Source organism: Phacochoerus africanus, chromosome 14, assembly GCF_016906955.1.
Source record: "Phacochoerus africanus isolate WHEZ1 chromosome 14, ROS_Pafr_v1, whole genome shotgun sequence".
Taxonomy (NCBI): domain Eukaryota; kingdom Metazoa; phylum Chordata; class Mammalia; order Artiodactyla; family Suidae; genus Phacochoerus; species Phacochoerus africanus.
This window is the reverse complement of record NC_062557.1, coordinates 13,876,311-13,901,290: the sequence shown is the minus strand read 5'-3', so window position 1 is coordinate 13,901,290 and position 24,980 is coordinate 13,876,311. Positions and strand designations below refer to the sequence as shown.

General features: G+C 44.4%; 1 protein-coding gene across 4 annotated transcripts in view; it reads right to left on the bottom strand.

The window, feature by feature from the left end:
• PITPNC1 (phosphatidylinositol transfer protein cytoplasmic 1) overlaps positions 1-24,980 on the bottom strand; it is a 274,382-nt gene that overhangs the window by 80,623 nt on the left and 168,779 nt on the right. For all 4 annotated transcript variants that reach the window (XM_047756868.1, XM_047756867.1, XM_047756865.1 and 1 more), the window contains exon 5: positions 17,542-17,613. In XM_047756868.1, coding sequence (XP_047612824.1) covers positions 17,542-17,613 — 72 coding nt within the window. The remainder of the gene's footprint in view (positions 1-17,541; positions 17,614-24,980) is intronic.

Genomic DNA, 24,980 nt, shown 5'->3' with positions numbered 1-24,980 from the left:
GCCACTGGCCTACAACACAGCCACAGCAATACCAGATCCAAGCCGCATCTGCAACCTACACCATAGCTCACAGCAATGCTGGATCCTTAGCCCATTAAGCGAGGCCAGGGATCGAACTTGAGTCCTCATGGATGCTAATCAGATTCGTTTCCACTGAGCCATGACGGGAACTCCCTAATTCATTTTTTTTTTTACCCTTAATTGCATGAGAGAATGTTTTTCCCAATAGTAAGATTTTTCTAATAAAATCTTAGATATCTTAGAAAGATGAAGCAATGTGATTATATGAACTCTTAGCCAAAGCAGAATATTAAGTCACCCTGGGTATCACATGAAACTACCTTTTTTTTTTTGGCCATGCCTTTGGCACGTGGAAGTTCCCAGGCTAGGGATCGAACATGTTCCATGCCAGCAACCCAGGCTGCTGCATTGAGAATGCCAGATCCTTAACTCTGTATGCCACAGGGGAACTCCTACCTTTTTTTTTTTTTTAAAAAATAATGTTTTCTATTTCAAACTGTTACAAAAAGTCTCAACAAAGGCATACCATGTGTGCAACTGGTGTAGCTGGTTTAACACCATCTATTTCAGGAGACCCAGATGGTTCTAAGCAAATTGAACTGAGTGCTGAAAACAAGGCTTCACCATAGATCAAAGTTAAGTTACTAGAAAAATCAATCTTTCAGTGTCCTTCATTGCTGAGGTCCTTCCTTAATATGTTTCATATTTCATTTCAATATTTCACTCTGGTTTTGACAGGCCAACCAAGGTGAAATTGAGTTAATAACAAACTCAAACTCATGACAAATTTCCGATTTCCTCTGAAACTAGGTATGAGTGGTAATAAGACATTTCGGCAACAAAAAGCCAATTATTTGGCTTCGCCCCTGAGCATCTACTCCATTTAGTTGATGCTTTTCAACATCTATTTATTAATAATCTGATTGGCATAGCCAAAGAAAATTAAAATTACTGCACATAATTGCCTGCATATTCCAAAGGTATTTATGACTGTCTCCCTAAAGGGCTGGAAACAAGATGAAAAATTTTCAGATGCAGCTCCATGAAGTTTTTATTTACTAAGTTTATGTACCAAATGGCTGTAAAATCTGATGGACTATAAACAAGTCTTCAGTAGGTATTAGCGGGGAAATGTGATTTAAATATGATTTAACAGCTTGGTATTGTTCAGACAGAATTACTCTCAGTCTCCGAAGATCAAGTACTGAATTTGGTGGGCAACAGCTGCCACGCTGCTTGGTTAAAACGCAGAGCCTGTGGACAAGCAGAGGAGCAGATGGAAGCAATGCTTTCAGTGCATCAAAAGGAAAAAATTGCTTTGAAGCCATGTTCATTGGAAATCATTAACTTCTTTTCTATCAGGTCAGTGCCTGTCATCATCCCCTTGCCCCATTTCTTCTTTTTTAAAGACGAAAACACTAGCAGAGACTTTGTCCTTGAAGGTGTTTATCGGATGGGTAACACCCAGGGATTTTAGAGAGAAATCCATTTTATAAAGAGGATGGCTCTGAAACTAAGAGTGGGAGGATGCAAGTGCTCCTTTTTCAGAGCTCTATCAAGTCTTCCACATCACTAGGAAGTGGACCAGCACCTTGGAAAAAGTTAACAAACAACCTTCTGGGCCTGAATGACTCAAGAGCTTATTTTACTATTACTATGTTTCGACTGCGCTTGCAGCATGCAGAAGTTCCCGGGCTAGGAATCGAACCTGCATCACAGCAGCAACCAGAGATCGGCAGTCGTGACCATCCTAGATCCTTAACACACTGAGACATCAGGCAACTCCCCTGAAGAGTATATTTAATGCAATGACTTTTCTTTTTTTTTTGTTTTTGCTATTTCTTGGGCCGCTCCCGAGGCATATGGAGGTTTCCAGGCTAGGGGTTGAATCGGAGCCATAGCCACCGGCCTACGCCAGAGCCACAGCAACGCGGGATCCGAGCCGCGTCTGCAGCCTACACCACAGCTCACGGCAACGCCGGATCGTTAACCCACTGAGCAAGGGCAGGGACCGAACCCGCAACCTCATGGTTCCTAGTCGGATTCGTTAACTACTGTGCCACGATGGGAACTCCGTGCAATGACTTTTCTTCGGAAGAATCCAGTACGGTGTCCATGCTCTACCTGGACACTGTCTTCAGGACTTAAATTCAGACATCTCAACATTCTGTGCAGGAGAAGGTCTTGTGTTGAATTCATTGAATCTAAGACACTAGCAGTTATACCACCAGAAAAAGAAAGAGGCTGCCACTAATCGTATATGATGCCATTAATTCTAACATGAAAAACATGTTGCTAAAACATGAAAAACAACAGCCACTTCAGACTCGACGAAATATGGAAGCACCAATAACAATAACATGTTGAGCATGACTGAGTGGACACCAAGGACTGTTCTTAGTGCTTTTCATGATTTACATGTTTAATCTTCACATGTGCCTGGTGAGTAGAAACTGTTATTACACCCACTTACAAGGACACAGAGAGGTGAATGACATGCCTTAACTAGCTCCTAAGTGGGTGACTCAGGAATCAAACCCAATTAGTCTGACTCCAGTGTCTACCGCCTCCGATCCTTCCACCATCCTGCCTCTATCCTGTTGATGACTCCCTTGGGGCAACAGGACAGGTGGCTGGCACCTCTTGGAGTCCAGATGTGCCAATTAGGATCCCCTCCAGGTAAGGAAGGGCCAAGGAAGGGTGGGTTCTGAAACCAGAACTTCCAGGCAGAAGGCCTCTAGGCAGAGGGTCCAGGGTTCTATCTGTGGCCACCCCCTTGTCCACCTTGGAAAAGTGATCTCAGAAGCTCCCAGAAATACGTGACTTCCCCCACTTATGCTGGAGGACATCCCATCCAGGATGGTAGAAAAGGAGTACAGACTGCAGACTTTGGAAATATGAGAACTTGGCACCTTCTCTTCAAAAGAACTCCCCCCAGTAATTTCTCCACTTGCAGATCTTGCAGGTGCCGACTCTAACTTTGTGGTTCCCGCAAAGCACAAAGGAAGTGAAAGAGAGGAAAAAAACCGCTGTCGTGGAGTATTTGACACATCATCTCACGGAATTCTCCCAATCACCCTCTGAAGTGGGCATCATTTTCCCCTTTCCAGTGCTGGGGAAGTTCAGAACAATGAAGTCCCATTATCATTGAGCTCCAGAGCTCTGCTGTGAACCCTGTTTGGTCCAAGGCCGGTGAGTTCTCTGAACCTAGTACATCATCCTGCTAAATGGGCCTGCCCAGCTGCTAGCTTTTGGCAGGTTTCTAAAGGGTCCTTATCCAAATGGCTCCAGGACCCAAAGGGTTGTTGGTCACCATCTGTTGTGAGCAATCCATTTACTGAGGTACCAACAACTGGGCTCAACAAACATAAACACAAAGCTCTATCTAGGTAAATAAACAGGAAAGTTGGCCTTTTTTTTTTTTTTTTTTTTAAGTGAAGCGCACTGTTTTCCCACAGTAATTAGGTTTGTCCTGAGAGGGGAAAGAGCCAAATATTTGGGAAGCAACTGCAAAGTGACAGGAACTGGGGATGGATCACAGAAAACAGAAGACGTCTGAGACTCATGGAACAGAAGAGTTGGATGAATATATATATTTTTTTCCCGAATCTCAAAAGACCAACATCCAGAGGAACACCAAGGATCATACAACAAACAGCCACCACTCACCACTTAAAATGAACGCATATAAATGTTTTACCATATTTTGATTGCAGTTTGGCTCTTTTTTCTTTTAAAGAAAGTTTCACATTTAAAGTTGAAATCCTTTCCCCTTCTACTCCAGGCTGACAGTTATCATAAACTTGTTATGAACCTGGTCCATATTTTTATAAACTTTGTATTTTGCACAGTATGTAAATGTATCCATAAATATATTCTTAAATATATTTATTCCCACACTCAGGTTTGTAAACTCCTTTAGGAATTTATTTTTTACCCTTTTTTTTAGGGCCACACCTTCGGCATATGGAAGTTCCCAGGCTAGGGGTCGAATTGGAGCTGTAGCTGCCAGCCCACGACACAGCAGCAGTGCGGGATCTGAGCGGCGTCTGGAACCTACACCACAGCTCACAGCAATGCCGTATCCTTAACCCACTGAGCAAGGCCAGGTATTGAACCTGCATCCTCATGGATACTAGTCAGGTTCGTTACTGCTGAACCACGAAGGGAACTCCCTATTTTTAAAAATAATATGGAGTGAGGTAGGGATCTAATATTTTAGTTTTCCATATGAAATGTCAACTGAGCCAATGTCATTTTCTGAAAAATTTATCTTTTCTCCCCAATGGTTTAAGATGGCTTAACAACCACATATCACACTCCTGTTATCAGTTTAGATCTATTTCTTTTTTTTTTCTTTCTCTCTCTCTCTTTTTTTTTGTCTTTTTGTCTTTTTTAGGGCTGCACCCATGGCATATGGAGGTTCCCAGGCTAGAGGTCTAATCGGAGCTGTAGCCACCGGCCTACACCCCACAGCCACAGCAACGCAGGATCTGAGCCGTGTCTGTGACCTACACCACAGCTCACGGCAATGCCGGGTCCTTAACCCACTGAGAGAGGCCAGGGATGGAACCCAAAATCTCATGGTTACTAGTCAGGTTCGTTAACCCCTGAGCCACGACGGGAACTCCAGCTTAGATCTATTTCTATCTTTGTGCCACTATCACACTTAAAATGGTTATGTTCTCTGGTATAATGAATCTCCTGGCCTGTTCTCTGTTCAAAATTTGTGCTGGCTATTTTTTGACTTTTATTCTTCCATTTGAATTTTACAATTTTATGACACTCTTGCTGTGGTTTTGATTGGAATCATGCTTAATTTGGAGATTAATTTAGGACATAACTTACTTCCTTATTGTATTTAGTCTTCCCATCCATAAACACGGAGTATTTATTATTTATTCAGGTCTTTGTTATGCCCTTCAATAATTTTGCCTAAAAACATGAGATTGTGCCTAGGTGCCTTAAAGTTGTGATGGTATTGGAGTTCCCGTCGTGGCGAAGTGGTTAACGAATCCGACTAGGAACCAAGAGGTTGCGGGTTCGGTCCCTGCCCTTGCTCAGTGGGTTAACGATCCGGCGTTGCCGTGAGCTGGGGTGTAGGTTGCAGACGCGGCTCGGATCCAGCGTTGCTGTGGCTCTGGCGTAGGCCTGTGGCTACAGCTCCGATTGGACCCCTAGCATGCATGGGAACCTCCATATGCCGCGGGAGCGGCCCAAGAAATAGCAAAAAAAAAAAAGTTGTGATGGTATTAAAATGATGTCTGCCTTCATGGAGCTTTGAATGCATGAGAAAGACAGTTAAATGAGCAGTTACTATAGAGCTTGATAAGCGCTGTAGTTGGAGAGGCGCAAATAGGGTCGTGTACAAATGTCTAGGGAGGTACATATGCTGGGTTCTAACCCTTAGAGGGTTGTACACTTAGAAGTCTAGTCTGAATCAGCTCCATCTGCCTTTTCAAAACTTCAGGATATAACCCAGAGTGTGAAATTACAAGAGAGAACCTAGGGTTTCTGCAATTCAAAAAGCCTCCTCTTCATAAACATCTTTTGGGTGAACAGAATCAATGTTGATGCTGATAATCTTTGTGATTAGGCTAATTATTTTGCTGTTTCACTAATGAAATCAGGATTATCACCCAAAAGAGAGAGAACACTGAAAGCTTCTGCTTTGTGACTACAAAAAAAAAAAAAAGAAAAGAAAAGAAAAGAAAGAAAAACAAAAGTCTCACTGTATAACTTTGAGTAAATTACCTGACATCTCAGAGCAACATGTGAATAGTTCCTCAATTTTTTTTTTTTTGTCTTTTTGCTATTTCTTTGGGCCGCTCCAGTGGCACATGGAGGTTCCCAGGCTAGGGGTTGAATCAGAGCTGTAGCCACAGGCCTATGCCAGAGCCACAGCAACGCTGGATCCGAGCCGCGTCTACCACCTACACCCCAGCTCACGGCAATGCCGGATCGTTAACCCACTGAGCAAGGGCAGGGACTGAACCCGCAACCTCATGGTTCCTAGTCGGATTCATTAACCACTGCGCCACGACGGGAACTCCTTTTTTTTTTTTTCTTTTTTGGCTGTGCCTGTGGTATGTGGAAGTCTCCAGCCAGGGATAGAACTCATGCCACAGCAGTAATCAGAACCACAGCAGTGACAATGCTGGATCCTTAACTTGCTGAGCCACCAGGGAACTCTAATAAGACTTTTTTTAAAGGAGGAAAAACACACCTATATAAATAAGCTTTTTCATCTGAACTACATGAGAATAAGAGTATGACGCATGGTACTTCATTCCTAAATATGCTGGTACGTATCTCCTAGGAGCAAAGACATTCTCCTATGTATTTACAAATATAATGATCGCAAGCTAAAAATTTAATATGGACTCAATATTATACCACATTACTATCTGACAGATGGTCGGTCCATTCTCAGATTTCCCCAATTGTATCTATTTTCCCATCACAACTATTTGGTGCCCTGCGTAAGCCCACCCCTTTCCTTAACCCAGAATCGAATCAAGGATTAGGCATTAAATTTAGCTGTCAAATGACTCTAGTTCCCTTCAATGTCTAGGGCAGTTGCCCAGGTTTGGGTTTCTGTTTTGTTTTTGGTCTCTGATGACACGTTCTTTTTTGAAGAGTTTTGGCCAGTTGTTTTGTGGAATATCCCTCAATTTGGATTTGTCTGATTGCTTGATTGCTTCCTCCTGACTGGATTCAGGTTAGACGTTTTGAGCAAGGATAATCGTAGGTGGTGTTGTGTGTGGCCTCCGTATGTCACAACGGGAGGCACATTATGCCATTTTGTCCTGCTATTGGCGATGTCAAATTTCCTTTTTTGATGGTATCCACTAGATTTCTCCACTGTTTGTAATTTATACATAATCTGTGGGGTGATACATGGAGGTAGTGCGAATTCCTATTTCCCAGTACTGCTTCACTCGATACCTTTTTTTTTTTTTTTTAAATGAGTAGCCAGCTTTATGAGCCTTTTTAATTGAAAAACAGTGTTATGTTACTTTCAGGTACACTACATATTGATTTTACAAAAAAAAATATATATATATATTTTGGAGTTCCTGTCATGGCGCAGTGGAAATGAATCCGACTAGGAACCATGAGGTTTCAGGTTCGATCCCCGGACTAACTCAGTGAGCTGTGGTGTAGGTCACAGATGCTGCTCAAATCTGTCGTTGCTATGGCTGTGGTGTAGGCCGGCAGCTGTAGCTCCGGTTTGACCCCTAGCCTGGGAAACTCCATATGCTGCAGGTGTGGCCCCAAAAAACCAAAACAAACAAACAAACAAAAAAAAAGATTTTTTTTGTTTGTTTGTTTTAATGGCTGCACCTACAGCATATGGAAGTTCCCAGGCCAGGGTCTGAATCCCAGCTGCAGCTGCAACCTACGCTACAGCTGCAGTAATACTGGATCTTTTAACCCACTGTGCTGGGCTGGGGATTGAACCTGTGCTTCGGCAGTGACCCAAGCCACCATGGTCAGATTCTTAACCCATTGTGCCACAGCGGGAACTCCTCACTCAATGGTTTCTGCATTCATTGATGACTCCTGCTTGAATCAATTTATTACTATAGTCGTTGTAAAATGGTCCTCTAGACTTTGATACTTGGTGTTGCTTCTCTGGCTCTGCCTTTTAGTTTTCTAATCATGACTTAGCCTCATCCCTTTGATCATGCTGCTTTTGACCTGTTTGGTTAACTGTCTTCCTAACCCTTAGTCCTTACAGGTCAGCATAGTCAGGCCTTGTTTAGATTTATCTCAGCACCAGTGAACTAGGCCTAGACAGAAAGCAAATACTCCTTTAAGCTCTATCTATTAATAATGATTTCTAGCAAGAAGCTTTAGCTTCCCCAAAGCAGAGATAACCTGCATTGTGACCATCCTCAATTAGAAAGCTCGTTCTCATGTTGGATAGACACTCCTTTTGCCCTTTTAAAAAAAAAAAAAATCCAGCTCCCAGATTGCAAGCTGTACCACAAATAGCAAAGGCAACATCTTAAGGAATCAAATATGATCTGTTTTCCACTGTCCTCAAAATGACACTATTAGACACAGACACAGGACACTGACCTTTTACTTCATGGACCAAAGTGGATAATAATCTTTCGAAACTGCAAATGGGGGTGTTTTGTACAAACTTCTTTTTAGCATGTACCAATGACTTATTAGAGAAAATTGCAGATTTTGTAGGTGGCTGGTTATAATAATCTAAGGTTAAAAATGGACTCATTCGAATTAAAGACATCAGACATCATGTCTAAAAATAAAGTAAATGCTTTTTTTTCTTTCTATAATCCTCAATTAGAAGCCATTTAAGGAGAGGATAATCAGCTTGAGAGACTTTTAAATATGGATTCTACAGTTCTCACTGGCACCTCTGCTTTATAAATTAGCTTTAGTACATTTGAAATGTGTAAATAGATTATGTTGCCCTAACCCATCCATCTTGCCCTCTTGATGTTCAAAACACAAATACTAATACTACCAATGAAACAAACTTCATGATGACTAGAGTAACAAATTCCCAGGAAATAGAGCTCTTCTTAGATGAGAAAACTCCCACATTGTTGGCTGGTAACGTCCAATGGGAACTCTTTGAGGTCAGAAGGAAAACCCTTTTGGACACCTCTTCAAGGCAATGCAAGCTGCACCAAGTGAAAATATTGAAATGTCTACTCGATTCATCCAAAAAAGGCACCCACCCAGGGGGAGAAACTAGATTTCTCAGGTAGACCTATGTAGCTAACTAAATGAGGTCATCTAATTCCCTAAAACCAAGCAGTGATTGAAAATGGGTCTTCAGGGAGTTCCTGTTGTGGCTCAGTGGAAACAAACCTGACTAGTATCCATGAGGATGCAGGTTTGATCCCTGGCCTCACTCAGTGGGTTAAGGATGCAGCGCTGCATTGAGCTGTGGTGTAGGACAGACATGGCTCGGATCCCGCGTTGCTGCGACTGTGGTATAGGCTGGCAGCTGTAGCTCCGATTTGACCTCTAGCCTGGGAACCTCCATATGCTGCCCCTGTGGCCTTAAAAAGGCAAGGAAGGAAGGAAGGAAGGAGAAAAGAAAATGGGTCTTCACCGAGGAGACAAGAGAATAATTAGAACCTGGACCTGAGAGCCATGGCAAAGTCCTTAGGACCAGGGCACTCTTCATCCTGGAGCAACCAGAACTTTCTTTTTTCTGTCACTCCTCTCCCTCGATAATCTCACTTATTTCCATCTCTGAATCATGACCTATACCTCTCAATGAACTCTAGATCCATATATCCAGCTTCCTTCCCTACCATTTCCACTTGGAAGTCTCATTGGTACCTCAAACTGTGTCCCAAAAGGAGCTTTTGCCTTCCTGCTTCTCTGCCTCTGTTCACCCGCCATGACAATGGCACCACCACCCACTCAGGTCAAAGCAAGAAATCCAGAGGTCATCTTTACCTCTCCCCCATCTAACGCATCAATCCCCAAAGAAAGTCAGTCTGTTTCCCAAATATACTGATCCCTCCTCTCTTTATCCACCACCATCTCTCTAGTCCAAGCCTCTACCATCTTTGTTCTGGATTCTTACAACTGCTGCCAAATGGAATCTCTGCTTCTGTTCTTGCAGGGAATGAACCTCCCACCATTCTCCATGGAATGGCCAGAGCAAACATCTTAAAGTATAAATCACCCAACGTAATGTGGCATCCTAAACCAGGTTGTGGAACACAAAATAGACATTAGTGGGAAAACTGATGAAATCGGAATCAAGTCTATAGTTCTGAAAAATGTATCATGGTTATATAAGATTTGTTAACATTTAGGGGAAGCTGGGTAAAGGATATATGAGAACTTTCTGCACTATCTTTGCAAATTTAGTGTGAATTTAAGATGATTCCAAATTAAAAAGTGTATTAAAAACCCCATAAATATCATGTCTCTCCCTTCTTAAAAATCCTTGCATAACTTCCCACTGCACTAAAATCCGACCTCTTTCCCATGGCCCTATAGCTCTTACACGATCTGGCTTCTGCTACTTTTCTTGATTTCATTTCCTACCAGTTTGTTCTCATTCCTAACACTCTGGCTGCTGGTTTTCTGACAGTTCCTGGATTATGCCGGGCTGCATCAGGGCTGGGGTCTTTGACCTTACTGTCCCTATGTTAAAGTACGAGGGCTGCCATAACGAAATACTGTAGATTGGGTGGCTTAAACATCACAAGTTCTTTTCTCACAGTTCTAGAGGCTGGAAGTTCAAAATCAAGGTGTTGGCAGGTTTGGTTTCCTTTTTTTTTTTTTTTTAAGGTTTTTAGGGACATACCCGGGGTATATGGAGTTTTCTAGGCAAGGGGTCAAATTGGAGCCACAGCTGCTGGCCTATGCCATAGCCACAGCCACAGCAATGCGGGATCCGAGCCACATCTTTGATCTACACCATAGCTCACAGCAACACTGGGTCCCCAACACACTGAGCGAGGCCAGGGATCGAACCTGCATCCTTATGGTCACTAGTCAGATTCGTTTCCGCTGTGCCATGATGGGAACTCCAGGTCTGATCTCCTCTGAGACCTCTCTCCTTGGCCTGCCTATGACTAGCCTTCTGCTATGTCCTCACATGGTCATCTTCGTATGGTTTTTCCTCTGTCTGCACGGTCCTAGTTTAATGTACCTAAAGTTTCCTCTCCTTTGAAGGACACCAGTCAGACTGGATTCGGGCCCACCCTAATGGCCTCCTTTTTAATTTAATCACCTCTTTAAAGACCTTGTCTTTAAACACAGTGATATTCTCAGGGACTCCAAAGTAGAAATTTTGGGGGAACACAACTCAGCTTACAACAGTCCCCTTATCTGGACAGCCCTTCAGATGGTTCACGTCTTCCAGCCTCAGGTCCCCTCACATGGACTTGTCACCTCTCCTGGGAGGTACTTCCTGACCATGTGGCTTCTCGCTGAGCTCTCCCTCCATCCTATTTATTGCCCTCCTAGCACTTACAACAGCTGGAGTCCTTTCTTTACTAGCTTTTTATGCATTTTCCCCCCTCGCATGAGTGATAGAGACCTTGCCTATCTATTGCTGTATCCTCATTACCTCTTACAATGCCTGGCACAGAGTAGGTGCTCAGAATTTGTGGACAAGAAATAGTTAATTGACAATTCAGTCAAAAGCAGAGTCTCATTAGCAATCATCAGATACAGAGCTAGTCCCAAGGGAGGACCATAAGTGAAGCAGTATCTAATATTTGTACATCACTTTACAGTTGATGAAGTGCTTCCAGGTAACTTAACCTGTATAAATCCTCCACGCGGTGATGCAAACATTGTTTACTCTGTTTTCTTGATAAAGAAACTAAGACTTCATTGCTTATGTCGTAGAACTGGGGCTTCAATATGGATCTTTTCGTTTCACAAAGAACAGCTTTGTATTTTTTTCATTACGACACAGCTGAACTAAGAACTAAGTAAATTAATAAATTCCAAATACTTCTTCTAGGCAATTTCCAAGGAGAGCTCTGTGAAGGACAGAGCCTCACGCTTCCAGGAACTAAACTGGACATTCTTTCCATGAGATCAGAGAAGTTTTGTTGCTGAGGAATAATGGCTAATGAGAATATGGTGCCCTCAGGCTATTTACTGTGTGCGTGAGGGTGGTGGTGGTTATAAATGTGCTTTTTGTAAACTGTTGTTTCCAGGAGTATGAGGAAGTAAAGAAATTTGGAGAACCTGATTTCCTAAGTGTTCACCACTGGTTTTAAATTGTACTGAATATTTCCTTTAAATCTATAATTCTCAGCCTTGATGTCTCTTAGATTCCCCTGGAGGAGCTGCACAGATCCCAATGCCTGCACCTCCATCCCAACAAATGAAATCAGAACCCCAGGGGGTGGGACGGTGGCATCAGTGAGCCTAAAGCTTCCCAGTTGACTTTAATATGCAGCCACGTTTGAGAACCATGGGTCTAGCTTCTCAAACGGGGTGGGGATGGTATATCCTACTGCCCCCAAAGAGAACATAGCAGGCTTAACTAGAGGGTAGAGTCAAAATAAAAGTCTATATACCTCCAAGTGGGGAATTCTGTGTTCCTCAAAGGATGGAGTAGGAACTGCCCTAGGTCAGTCTGCACCCATGACCAATTAAATCAGAATCCCAGGGGGTGGAACCCAGGCAGGAGCCATTGTTCAAGCTTCTCAGATGAGTCCAACAGGCAGCCAAGGCTGAGAACCACTGCTTTAAGTGGTACCTGCTTTGTTTGGAAGAAGTGAAGGCAAGGCTGCCCGCCCCCCATTAACCACAGCGAACGACAGTAACCTGGCAGCAGCTGTCACTTGAATGATAAACACTGACTCTCCCAGATCTAGATTTATGGCCTTGGACAAACAACTGAGCCTTATCTTGGCATGGTGCCGTTCTCCCTGGCACTAATTAAGGCCTAAATAATTCTCATCAGTATGTGCAGAAAATAAATGGGCCTCAATTTAAGACAACTTCCCCATTGTGTCCTGGTTAATGGAATCACAATGTACGGGTTTTCACAACCATATATATACTAGTTTAAATTTAACAAGAAGGAGAAGATATTTCAATCTAGATATTCCAATTTTCATTTTTTTACACTGATATTGGGTCATGGAAAAAGATGGCTCAACGTGGTAATTGATAACAGGATAACAATATGTACTCTTTTCAATCAGTAATCAATATGATTATCACTAGCATCTTCCAATTTAATTATTACTTCTTATCATATCCATTTCATTACAGTTTTGACAGGTAGGGAAGGAAACGGGGTGCAGATAGCAGAATGAAGGATGGTAGCTGAATGATAAGACTATATACCCAGAAAATGCAAAGAAATGACCTGAGTTTATTGAATAATTTGGCAAAGTTGTGAGACGAGAGAAACACGCACTACAGCACTGCTTTCTTTAGAAATTCTGCCTCCCACTCAAAACTCTAAACTCATCCCTGGACAGAAAAAGAGCATGCCATCTGCTTAAGGCTCTAGTTTTGAACCCCTGGACAAAGGTTTGGGTTTTTTTTAAATCTTATTATTTTACTTAAATTTTGGGGGGGGGCCATGCCCATGGCATGTCGATGTTCCCAGGCCAGGGATTGAACCCATGCCACAGCAGTGACCCGAGCCACAGCAGTGACAACGCTGGATCCTTAACCCTCTGTGCCACCAGGGAACGCCAAAACTATCTTTTAATAAAGTATTATTATATAAATATAAATTTCTCATGTTCTGGTCTTGAAACATTAACAAGTATGAATGAAAACCAATGAAGTCTTCCTTTTCTGCCTCCAGGAACCAGGCTTGAACCAGCTGGGTGACCAACAGCTGCTGCTGAATATGCAGATTAGAGGAAGGCAAACTGGCAAAGAAGACGTCTAATCAAGCTGGGGCCGGCCTGTCTGGTCCAATAGCTCAGAAGCAAGACCTGGGGAGCTATGGATCAAAGCCAGGCAGAGGCTGGGCAAAAACATTTAGGGCCTCTTCGGTGTTCTTGGACTTTGGCAAGTTGCGTGCCATGCAGAAAGATAAGGAGGTGGCCTGAAGGGCAATCTCAGAGCCAGCACTTTGGGGAGGAGGAGGCAACACAGGGTACAATGGCTGGCACCTCTCCCAGAGGAAGCAGGTTGTATTGACAAAGACTGCACTCAAGGGCCCTGGGCTTTAGCGCTTCTCTTGCAGGCCCAAGTCTCAGAGAGACTGGCCTTTGGTGTGGGTACAGGATGCTGGCTTTAGCAGGGCTAACCTGGCATTTTTAATTCCTCAGAGAGCAGTGACAAAGGTAAATTCCTAGGACAGTGGTAAAAAGACTTTAGCACCTGCCAAAAAGGGATACCAGACAATAAAGGATAACCATGTAATTATGTTTTTTAAGATCAGAACCGAGCAGAGGATGAACCAGAAGATGATGCTGGTCATATTAACTTATAAAGATGATTGTGAGGTCACATATTCATTCCACAGCTCTACAAACAGAGCGAGTTTTAACTATTCAAGAAGACAGAGGACAGAGCCATAGAGAAAAAGAGAAAGCAAGGGAATTTGTCTAGAAAGACTAAAAGATTTTTTTTTTTCGGTCTTTTTTTTTTTGCCATTTCTTGGGCCACTGCCACGGCATATGGAGGTTCCCAGGCGAGGGGTCGAATTGGAGCTGTAGCTGCAGGCCTATGCCAGAGCCACAGCAATGCAGGATCTGAGCCATGTCTGCGACTTACACCACAGCTCACAGCAACGCCAGATCCTTAACCCACTGAGCAAGGCCAGGGATCAAACCCGCAACCTCATGGTTCCTAGTCGGATTCGTTAACCACTGAGCAATGACGGGAACTCCTAAAAGATTTTTTTTTTGTCTTTTTTGTTGTTGTTGTTGTTATTGTTGTTGTTGTTGCTATCTCCTGGGCCGCTCCCTCGGCATATGGAGGTTCCCAGGCTAGGGGTTGAATCAGAGCTGTAGCCACCGGCCTACGCCAGAGCCACAGCAACGCAGGATCTGAGCCGCGTCTGCAACCTACACCACAGCTCACGGCAACGCCGGATCGTTAACCCACTGAGCAAGGCCAGGGACCGAACCCGAAACCTCATGGTTCCTAGTCGGATTCGTTAACCACTGCGCCACGACGGGAACTCCCCTAAAAGATGTTTTAACTTCCCTTGCCCCTCCATATTTTTCTCTTTCCTTTTCTTTTTGGCCACACCAGTGGCACAGAGCTTCTGGGGCCAGGGATTGAACCCTCACCACAACAGAGACGGACAGCATTGACAACACTAGACCCTTGACCCACTGCACCACCAGGGAACTCCCCCCTCCATATTCTTTGGATTATTCCAGGAAAAGAAATTCAGGCACACCTAATTCCTTCCTTCCTTCCCTCCCTCCCTCCCTGCCTCCCACCTTCTCTCTCTCTCTCTCTCTCTCTTTCTTTCTCTTTCTTTTCCTCCCTCCCTCCCTTCCTTCCTCCCTTTCTTTCTTTTGGGCCGCAGGTGCAGCACATGGAGGTTCCCAGGCTAGGTGTCGAATCAGAGCTATAGCTGCCGGCCTATACCACAGCCACAATACTAGATCTGAGCCGCTCCTGTGACCTACACCACAGCTTATGAAAACAATGGATTCTTAACCCACTGAATGGGGCCAGGGATCGAATCCACATCCTCCTGGATACTAGTCAGGTTTGTTTCCGCTGAGCCACAAGGGAAACTCCAGGCAGGTTTAATTTCTATCACCCTTTTCCTGATGGTCCACAGCTACATCAAAATGGTCAAGCCCACCTCAGTATCCAGTGACTGGCAATTGTTTAAGTGTATTTAAGTATGGAATGAAGTGCAGCCATTAAAAATTACTGGGCAAGATACCTCATGACATGTTAAAAACAGCAAGTTGTATGATTCAACTTCAGGGAAATTGGTTAAAAAGTGAAGTCTTTAATACCTTTCAGGGTGAACTAAAATGCTAACAGCAGTCATCTCTGAAGTATGGGATTACTACTGGTTTTTCCTTCTTTTTTTGAATTTTCCACATTTTAAGAACTGTATGTTAATTTTCCAATCAGAAAAAAAGCCATTACCTTACAAAGGTTCAAGTTCCACTGTGCAATACCATTCTAGGCAATGAGGCTTTGATGAAGTCTGACAAGGTGAGAATAAATATTTCCGTTGAGATCACCAACTGCCAGGGGACGCTAACCACAGGGGGTCCTGCATTCACTGAGGGAAGAGCACCCTGCTGTTGCCTTCTCCTCTCCTCTGGAAAGTTCCAGGAACTCTGGAGAAGGCATTCAGCGGGGTGGTCAAATTTGGAGATCTGGTGGGTGCTATTCTGTTTTTCTGCTGTTGGATTTTTAAAAAATTAATTAATTAAAAAACTTTTTTTGCTTTTTTTAGGGTGGCACCCTAGGCATATGGAAGTTTCCAAGCTAGGGGTCCAGTTGGAGCTGCAGCTGCTGGCCTGCCACTGCCACAGCCACGCCCGATCTGAGCCACATCTGCAGCCTACACAGCAGCTCATGACAATGCCGGATCCTTAACCCACTGAGAAAGGCCAGGGATCAAACCTGCATCCTCATGGGTACTAGATGGGTTCATTATTGCTGAGCCATCATGGGAACTCGCGGATTGTTTTATTATTATTATTGAAGTATAGCTGATTTACAGTGTTGTGCCAATTTCTGCTGCACAGCAAACTGACCCAGTCATATACACATACACACTCCCTTTGCTATTCTGATGTAAGTCTCTCTAACCAGGGGTGGGCAAACTTTTTTTTCTATAAAGGGCCAGGTAGTGGATATTCTAGGTTCTGTGAACCACATGGGCTCTGCTGCAAGTACTCCACTCTGCTGGTATAGCACGAAAGCAGCTTTGGTAACCACAGATGAGTGTTCCAAAAGAACGGAGCTGTGTTCCAAAAGAATTTCATTTACAAAAAAAAAGTAGTTTGTCGACCCCAGATAAACTCTTGGTTTCCTCATTAAAGAAGCTGAAGTGACTGGGCACAAGCCCCAGAAAGAGATGGGTCATTACTGAATGTCACTCCTCGAGCTCTTTCCATCCCAAGGGTTGACCAGTGGTGCCTCTTCACACCAAGGAAGGGATGCCTATTAACGCGCTTATGTTTTTAGGCATTTAATGTGTTGGTTTCCCTCACAGCTAAACCTTGAGTACCTAAAATTTGAGAAATGAGACTGCATTTTACTTTTTTATTTTTTATTTTTGCTTTTTAGGGCCGCATCCACAGCATATGGAAGTTCCCAGGCTAGGGGTCGTATCCGAGCTGCAGCTGCCAGTCTATGCCGCAGCCACAGCAATGCCAGATCTGAGCTGTGTCTGCGACCTATGCTGCAGCTCATGGCAGTGCTGGGTCTTTTCACCTACTGAGCGAGGCCAGGGATCAAACCCAGGTCGTCTCAGATACTAGTCAGGTTCATTACCGCTGAGCCACGACAGGAACTCCAGGATGAGGTTCTTGTAGGTCAAATCATTCACTCCCAAGGCTGAAGTAAAAGCCAGGTCAGAAGTGGATTTTAAGCAATACTAATAAATAAAGAACTTGGCTGAAATTTAGTAAGAGTCAGAATGCCTCAGGAGGTAAATGCCGCAGGAGGGGTACACTGATTTCTAAGGCGGGGTTTGCGTACATATGTGAATACATGCACGGCCCAGAAAACAGGTGTATGTGTGTGTGTGCACACATTCAGCGCATTCATTTTTCTAAGCAAATGTCAACAGTCATTGAGAAGATGCACATTCACTCCAACAATCAGAAACCGAATCCTGGAAATCCACGGTCCCCATCATCCCTCCAGACGCCTGATGACAATCCCTCCAGGTGACAGAGATTTCTGCATGGGGGCGCATGGAAAGTACATAAAAACGAGAAGAAAAGCCAGAACTTCTCTGAGGTCCCGGGCACAGACTGTGCTGCTGGCCCTGGCCACACAAGGAGCTGTGAAAAGCACTGTGACTTCCAGAGTCCACAAGGAAGGGGGAGGACAGTATGGACTGGGGCAGGGGCTACTCACGCTGTCGTTGCTTCCTTTGTTGTCCTCGTACTTGGTCTCTATGTGAATGGAGAATTTTGGCAGAAAGGAACACTATGGGAAAAAAAGAGAGGTTTCATCAGCATATCATTATTTTTTTCTCTTTGCACATCTTCACTTTAGCCTCTAGGTGCTCTCTCGACCACCTGATGGTGGGCACTGTCCACAATCAGAAATGCGAGGCCTTACGTCTGAAATCAAGATGCTGGCAATGTCGTGCTCCATGCTTCCTCGCCTCTTCCAGCTTCTGGTGGTCCCAGGTATTCCTCGGTTTGTGGCTGCAGCTCCAATCTCTGCCTCTGCCTCCACATCTCCTTCTTCCCTCCATATGTCCCTGTGTCCTCTACTTTTCTTATAAGACCTCAGTTATTGGATGGAAGCCCACCTTCAATCTAGTGTGACTTCATCTCCCATCTCAAGGTCCTGAACTAATTACATGTGAAAGGTCCTATTTCCAAATACGGTCACATTTGCAGTTCCACTGGATATGAACTTTGAGAGGGGACAGCGTTCAACCCACTACACTCACCCGTCATATCCAATGAACTCCCAAGTCCTTCTGACTCAGCTTCTCTCCTTAAGGGGAAAGCCCGGAGTCTTCTGTATCTGACCCTAATCTTTCTGGCTTTGCCCTGTATTCATCCCATGGGCCAGTCACAGAAGATCACTTCCCATTCCCTGGCACACTTCTGGCTGCCACAGTTTTTTTACCCACAGTTCTCTCAGCCTGACATTCCCTTCCTAAATCTTACCCACTGGCATCTCAAATACCACTTTAGATGATTATCCTGTGTGTGCAGGCACCATTCTGTTCACACCTTTGTCACAGCACTCAGGTCCTTTCCCGTCATCACAGTGGAGTCTGGCTCACCAACAGGATAAGCTCCAACACTATCCCAACAGGAGGATCCCCCCCCCCAATACCCCACTGCCATTGGGAATGGTGTGAGTCCCTCCCCCTCGAGTTATTCAGGCATTGGACTATCTCCTTTAGTTTCAGTTTGCTCAAATCTGCTCTCTGTGACAAAGGGCTTTGCTCCAGCTGGGATGACACCACCTAACCCAGTCATTCTCCAATATCCAGGAGAGGGAGGTGGAGGGAGCACCCCCCCTTTTCCAACCCTGGACCTTCTCAAAATATGTGCTATCCCCTGAAGATTCTGACCCACTTCCTTGGGTGAGGGGATTCCATATCATTGAGGGACCTGTCAGAAGTGTGGGAGCAGAAAAGAAGTTGGGAATCCTGACGCAAACAAACTGTCACGTGATGCAAGAAGAGAGACATTGGGAGTGTTACCCACTGGCAAACTCATGGTTCCCAAAGGGGACAGGTTGATGCGGGGGAAGGACTGGAGGTTTGGGGTTGGCATATGCACACTGAAGGATATGGAATGATTGGCCAATGGGGATCTGCTGTGTAGCACAGGGAACTCTACCCAATATTCTGTGATAATTTATGAGGGAAAAGAATCTGAAAGAGAATGGATCTGTGTACACGTATAACTGAGTCGCTTCGTTTTACAGCAGAAATTTTCACTCTTGTAAATCTACTACGCTTTAATAAAACTTAATAAAAAGTGGAAGATTTCTAAGGGATTCAGAAGACTCCTATGCTGTCCGTGTCATCTGGGAACACTGAATGCTTTAGTCCCCTTTAGCCCACAACTAAACGGAAGACTGAAACACCGCCAGTAGACAGAATTCTAAGATGGTTCCCAAGATTCCCAGCCCCTGGTAGGCACACCTTGTATAATCAATCCTCCCCCACCCCCCTTAAGTGTGGACAAGACCTGTGAATATGATGGGATCCTCCCTCTTCTGATTAGATTACCAAGGCAACCAGATTATGTTACATGGTATACACTTTTTTGCAGCAGCAGCAGCAGCTTGGTTTTGAGAAAGTAAGCTGCCATATCCTGAGAAGCCCACGTGGCTAGAACCTGAGGGAGGCTCCGAGAAGCCTAGAGCAACTCCTAGAGGCCAGAAAACTAGAAACTGGGCTTCAGTCCTACAACCATAAAGAAGTGAATCATGCCAACAACCAGTGAGCTTGGAAGATGACCTTGAGCCTCAGATGAGATTAGAACAGTGGCTGAGACCTTGATTTCAGCATAAAGAGACTGAACCAAAGATCCATTTAAGCTGAGCCACAGTGGAAACTCTGAGAAAATAAATTTGTGTGGTCTTAAGTCACTACATTTGTGGGAAATTTATTATACAGCAATAGAAAGCCAATATAACACCCAACCTCAAGGATCCAACCACCGCTTTCCTTCCAAATCATCCATGTGACTCTTATCTGAGTAAAGAATCACTCGCTTTGAAGTTTGATCATACCTGGGGAAATGGGATGGGGAATTTGTACTCTTCTTAGTTGGTCCACCTGTGAGGTCGTCTGCATTGTCAATGGCCACTGCTTATTGCCCAGGATGATACTAACTAGCGTCCAGATGCAGCAGCGTGCACCTAGCCCACAGGGAGCAAGTATGGTTATGCAGTAGAAACAATACAGGTTTTGGAATGAAAGAGACTTTAGTTCAACCTCCAACTTCTTTTCACAAGAACTGAGACTCTGGGCAAATTCCTCAATCACTCTGAGCTCCAGTTTTCTCATCTATAAAATGGACACAGTACCAACCTCATAGCTGTGGGTGAGGATTAAGTGATATAATAGGTGTCCAAGGCCAGACAATGTCTGGCTGAATGGATACTCAAGAGATGTTGGCCCTCTTTGTGTTCCCCTTCCTGTGAACTCTCACAGACAATATGTGGAGGGAATAGAGCTGAGGTCTGCAGAGGGGGGCCCTCCACTGTGTATATGCAAGGATGCTCTGGGAGGTTGTGGGTTTGCAGAAGTGGCGGCAACAGGAGAACACCTGATTGGTCCTTCCCACCACATGGATGGTGGCCAAGTCAGGGAGCAGGCCTGAGTTTCTCTGGCCTTGCTCTGCCCCCAGAGCTGCTGTGTTTTGAGGACATGTTGTCACATCTTCCAGGTCCTTCCTCTTACTCTCCTCCTCCCCAAAGGCCTGGCAGCTCCTCGTTCTGCACAAGGGCCCTCTCCCTTTACTTCTTCTCAGATTTCCTTCACCCTCTACCAACTTCACATGGGGAAGCAAGAATACTACCAGACTCTCTATGAATTTTCTTCTTTCCTAGATCTAAAGGCTTTATGCCCACTAGTTCACTCAGCCTTATTTAAAAAAAAAAAACAAAAAACCAAAGCTGGGAGTGCCCATTGTGGCTCAACATGTTACAAACCCAACTAGTATCCATGAGGATATGGGTTCAATCCCTGGCCTCGCTCAGTGAGTTAAGGATCCAGTGTTGCTGTGAGCTGTGGTGTAGGTCGAAGACTCAGCTCAGATCCCGCATTGCAGTGGCTGTGGTGTAGGCCGGTAGCTGCAGCTCCAGTTTTACCCCTACCCTGGGAATTTCCTTATGCCGTAGATGTGGCCCTAAAAAGCAAAGCAAACTAAACAAAATAAAACAAGCAAAAACAAACAAATACCCCCCAAGGCTCAGAGGTGTTAAAAAACAGCATCAAGGAACTTCCTGGTGGCTCAGCAGTTTAAGGATCCGGCATTGTCACTGCTGTGGTTCAGGTTGCTGCTGTGATACAGGTTCAGTCCCTGGTCCTGGAACTTCTACATGACTTGGATGTGGCCAAGAGAAAAAGAGAAAGAAAGAAATCGCATCAAAAAACCAGCATTTGGGAGCCCCAGGGGTCCCATGAGATGAGCCTGCTTACAGGCAGGGGTTGGGGCAGTGACTCCAGAGTAGCGTGAAGCAGGGAGAGGGGCCATGAAACATGTCATCCCAGGGAGCCAGGGAGCCGGGGGTGGGGGACGGACATCATGAATCACTTCGGCCCCTCCCCTGGGCCCATTCAAGATCTGGAAACTTCTTTCTCATGAAAAATCGTTCTCTCTTGTTGACTAAAAAAGCAGCTTGGCCAGGAGAATCAAACAAATATTCACTTAATTAAATCCAAGGTTTATTTTGCCCCAGCCCCCTAAAAATAGTGCTGGTATCATGGAGAAATCAGAGAAAGAAGCAAATGATCTCCCGTCATCTCCTCCTTGATTTTCTAGCTTCGGTCCTCTGAAGCCAGAAGAGTCTCACTAGTGCTGCTCTCATCTGCTCCCTGCCAGGACCAACTTCTTTTGTCCTCAGTATCTGAGCATCTTTAATTTGCCTTCCAAACACAATGGCATCCACTGGAATGAACCTCTTATTGCAAAGTGATCATCATGTACCTGAAACCTCTAGCACCAAAAACCGAACGTGCAGAAAAGTAATGTTCTCTGTTGAACATTAAATACGTGTACTTGTATCTCTTGGAAGTGATGGGGAAATCTGAAGCCAGGAAGAAGGGTGCCAGGAAGGATGAGTGAAGCACCTAGGGCTTCGCAAGAATAATTTCCAGACCCGGGCACACCCAGGTTCGATGTTGGGAAAGGGAGGCAGCATATGCAAAATGCAAGGCAGGGCTGAATTTTCAATTCACTACAGACCTGCTTTGGAAAAAATGAAAGAGCTATTTTTAGTTCAGTGATTGATTAGGGTTGCTATGGCGATAAGAAACACTTACGAGAAGGAAACTGAATGCAAGCAAGTCTTAAAGAGAAAGGGGCAAGCACACTGGGAATTTCATACTCAGTTTCTGGGTGGTGCTGGAAGCCTGGATGCAGTGTCCTCACCTGCCTAGGGCGAGAGGGGATTGGTGGCTGCAGAGGACAGACCAGGGAGACAAGTCTGAGGTTCTTTAGGGGCTGTGCACTCCCAAAACATGCAGTGGTGAAACTTCTGGAAAAACGTGTACTATCTATTTAGAAGATCATAATTACTGTCCTACTACACCTCTCACAGCACTCAGTGCATGGTGAAAGCCATGAGCTGAAGGGTGTTAATTCCCCCTCATGCCGGTAAAATAAAAATCACATTCTAACAGTATGTTCCAAAAACTTGGAGTTCCGGTTGTGGTGCAGTGGAAATGAATCCGACTAGTATTCATGAGGATGTGGGTTCGATCCCTGGCCTTGCTCAGTGGGTTAAGGACCCGGTGTTGCCGTGAGCTGTGGTGTAGAGTCGCAGATGCCGTTCAGATCCTGCGTTGCTGTGGCTGTGGTGTAGGTTGGCATCTGCAGCTCCGATTCGACCCCTAGCCTGGGAACTTCCACGTGCTGCTGGTGTGGTCCTAAAAAGTAAAAAAAAAAAAAAAAAAAAAAAAAAGGACAAAAAACCACCCCAACACCCAACAAAAAAAGACTTGATGATTACTCATCTGGTGGGCTTGTCAAAAACAGATCCCAAGCCCCTCTCCTAATGACTTGCTTTCCAAAAGTTGGTGGCATCCCAGACCCCACACCCGAACCAGGACGATTTTTCTTTTCTTTTTGAAATAGCTTTATTCACATCCCATATTATTTACCCATTTCAAGTGTACAGATCGGTGGTTCTTAGCACATTTGCAGAGTTGTGCAAACATTACCACCATCTAGTTTTTTTTGTCTTTATTTTTAGGGCCACACCCACGGCACATGGAGGTTCCCAGGCTAGGGGTCTAATTGGAGCCGTAGCTGCCGGCCTACACCACAGCCACAGCAACATGGGATCTGAGCCACGTCTGCGACTTACACCACAGCTCATGGCAACACCAGATCCTTAACCCACTAAGTGAGGCCAGGGACTGAACTTGCATCCTCATGGATGCTAGTCAAATTTGTTTCCACTGGGCCGTGATGGGAACCCCCTGCCTGGTGTTTCTTAATCCCAGGAAGTTCTGGAATACCTTTGGGTCAAAGATGATCCAAGGTAATCATTCCTCATGTCCAATCTGAGACACACACACAAGACTCAACATTGAGGTAGTAATGACAATAGAAAGGCTACTGTACTATCATCAAACACTGTTCCAAATATTTGATATAGAATAAATTGTCTATTAACTCCTTAACCCTCACACAACTCTATGAAGGATGACCTATTATCACCCCAGTTTATAGGGAGGAAGACAAAGGCACAGAAAGGTTGAGTCCTATGTCCCAAATCATAAATAACATCTACGTGATAGAGCTGGGATGGATTCGACTCAGGCCATGTGGCTCTGAGTTCAAGCTCACGACCCCACATCCTGCTGCCTAGTGAGTATTAGGAAAGCAGTCGAGTGCTCAGGTGGGGGTGATGGTGGTTAAGGCACCTCAGCACGTCTTGTGGCCACTGAGAGCAGAGAAAATATGCGTGTGTGCATCTGTCCAATGATAGATGTGCCTTTGCTTTAAAGAAGCCCAAAGAAGGAAAAACAGGAGGTACCCGAAAGGTAAATTGGGGAAATAGTTATTCATTTAAGAAATTCAGATGTTCCCATCCTGGCGCAGTGCTTAGTGAATCTGACTAGGAGCCATGAGGTTGCGAGTTCAATCCCTGGCCTCGCTCAGTGCGTTAAGGATCTGGTGTTGCCGTGAGCTGTGGTGTAGGTCACAGACACAGCTCGGATCCCGCATTGCTGTGGCTCTGGTGTAGGCTGGTGGCTACAGCTCCGATTAGACCCCTAGCTTGGGAACCTCCATATGCCGTGGGTGCAGCCCTAGGAAAGACAAAAAAAAAAGAAAGAATTTCACAGTGGTATTCCTTTAAAAATGTCAAAATCTATCCTAGTACTTCTAAAATACAATCATTTTCAAAAATTCAAATTTAAATACAATGGCTTAAGGTAACTCCTACTGTGGAAGTGCTTTTAAAACCTTGCCCAGAACCAGGAAGGGCATGAATTCACAGGTGTGAAACACTATAACAAATGACCAAGTGTCCATTACCACACTGTTGGTCCTATAAAAGACATAGACACACCTCAAAGTCCATCAGGAGAAGGTTGATCCAGTACATTTTTGTGCACTCTCAAGCTTTTAGAAAAGCAAAAGTATAAAACAGGATAATCCCATTTTTATAAAAAGAGAACAAAGCGCATGTTCGTATATGCACAGAAAAAAATAGAGGAATAGATATCAAAATATTCTCATGGAGGATTAAAGTTAAATTATGAGGCTCTTTTATTTTCTGTGATAAAGGTTTTTGTAATGCTTGGATTTTTACGATAAATATCTACTTTTTCAGTCGGCAGGAAAAAAAATTCAAATCCAACAAAAAAGTACATAAACATGTCAATGATATCCCCAAGTAACTACATTATCTCTAATGGAAGTCGCAAGATGTCTAAAAAATGTTAGCTGTTTTAAGTGGTTCCCATCTCATATATCACACTTGTTCATGGAGTTTTAGAATGAGGCGGATCTGAGAGGAGATATAGTTCAGTAGTTCAAACCACTTTTAAAATGGCATCAGAGTTCTTTCGTCAAATAAAATATGACGCAGGGACATAGTGGCCAGTGAGGCATGTCCACGGAACTTCCTGGACCAAA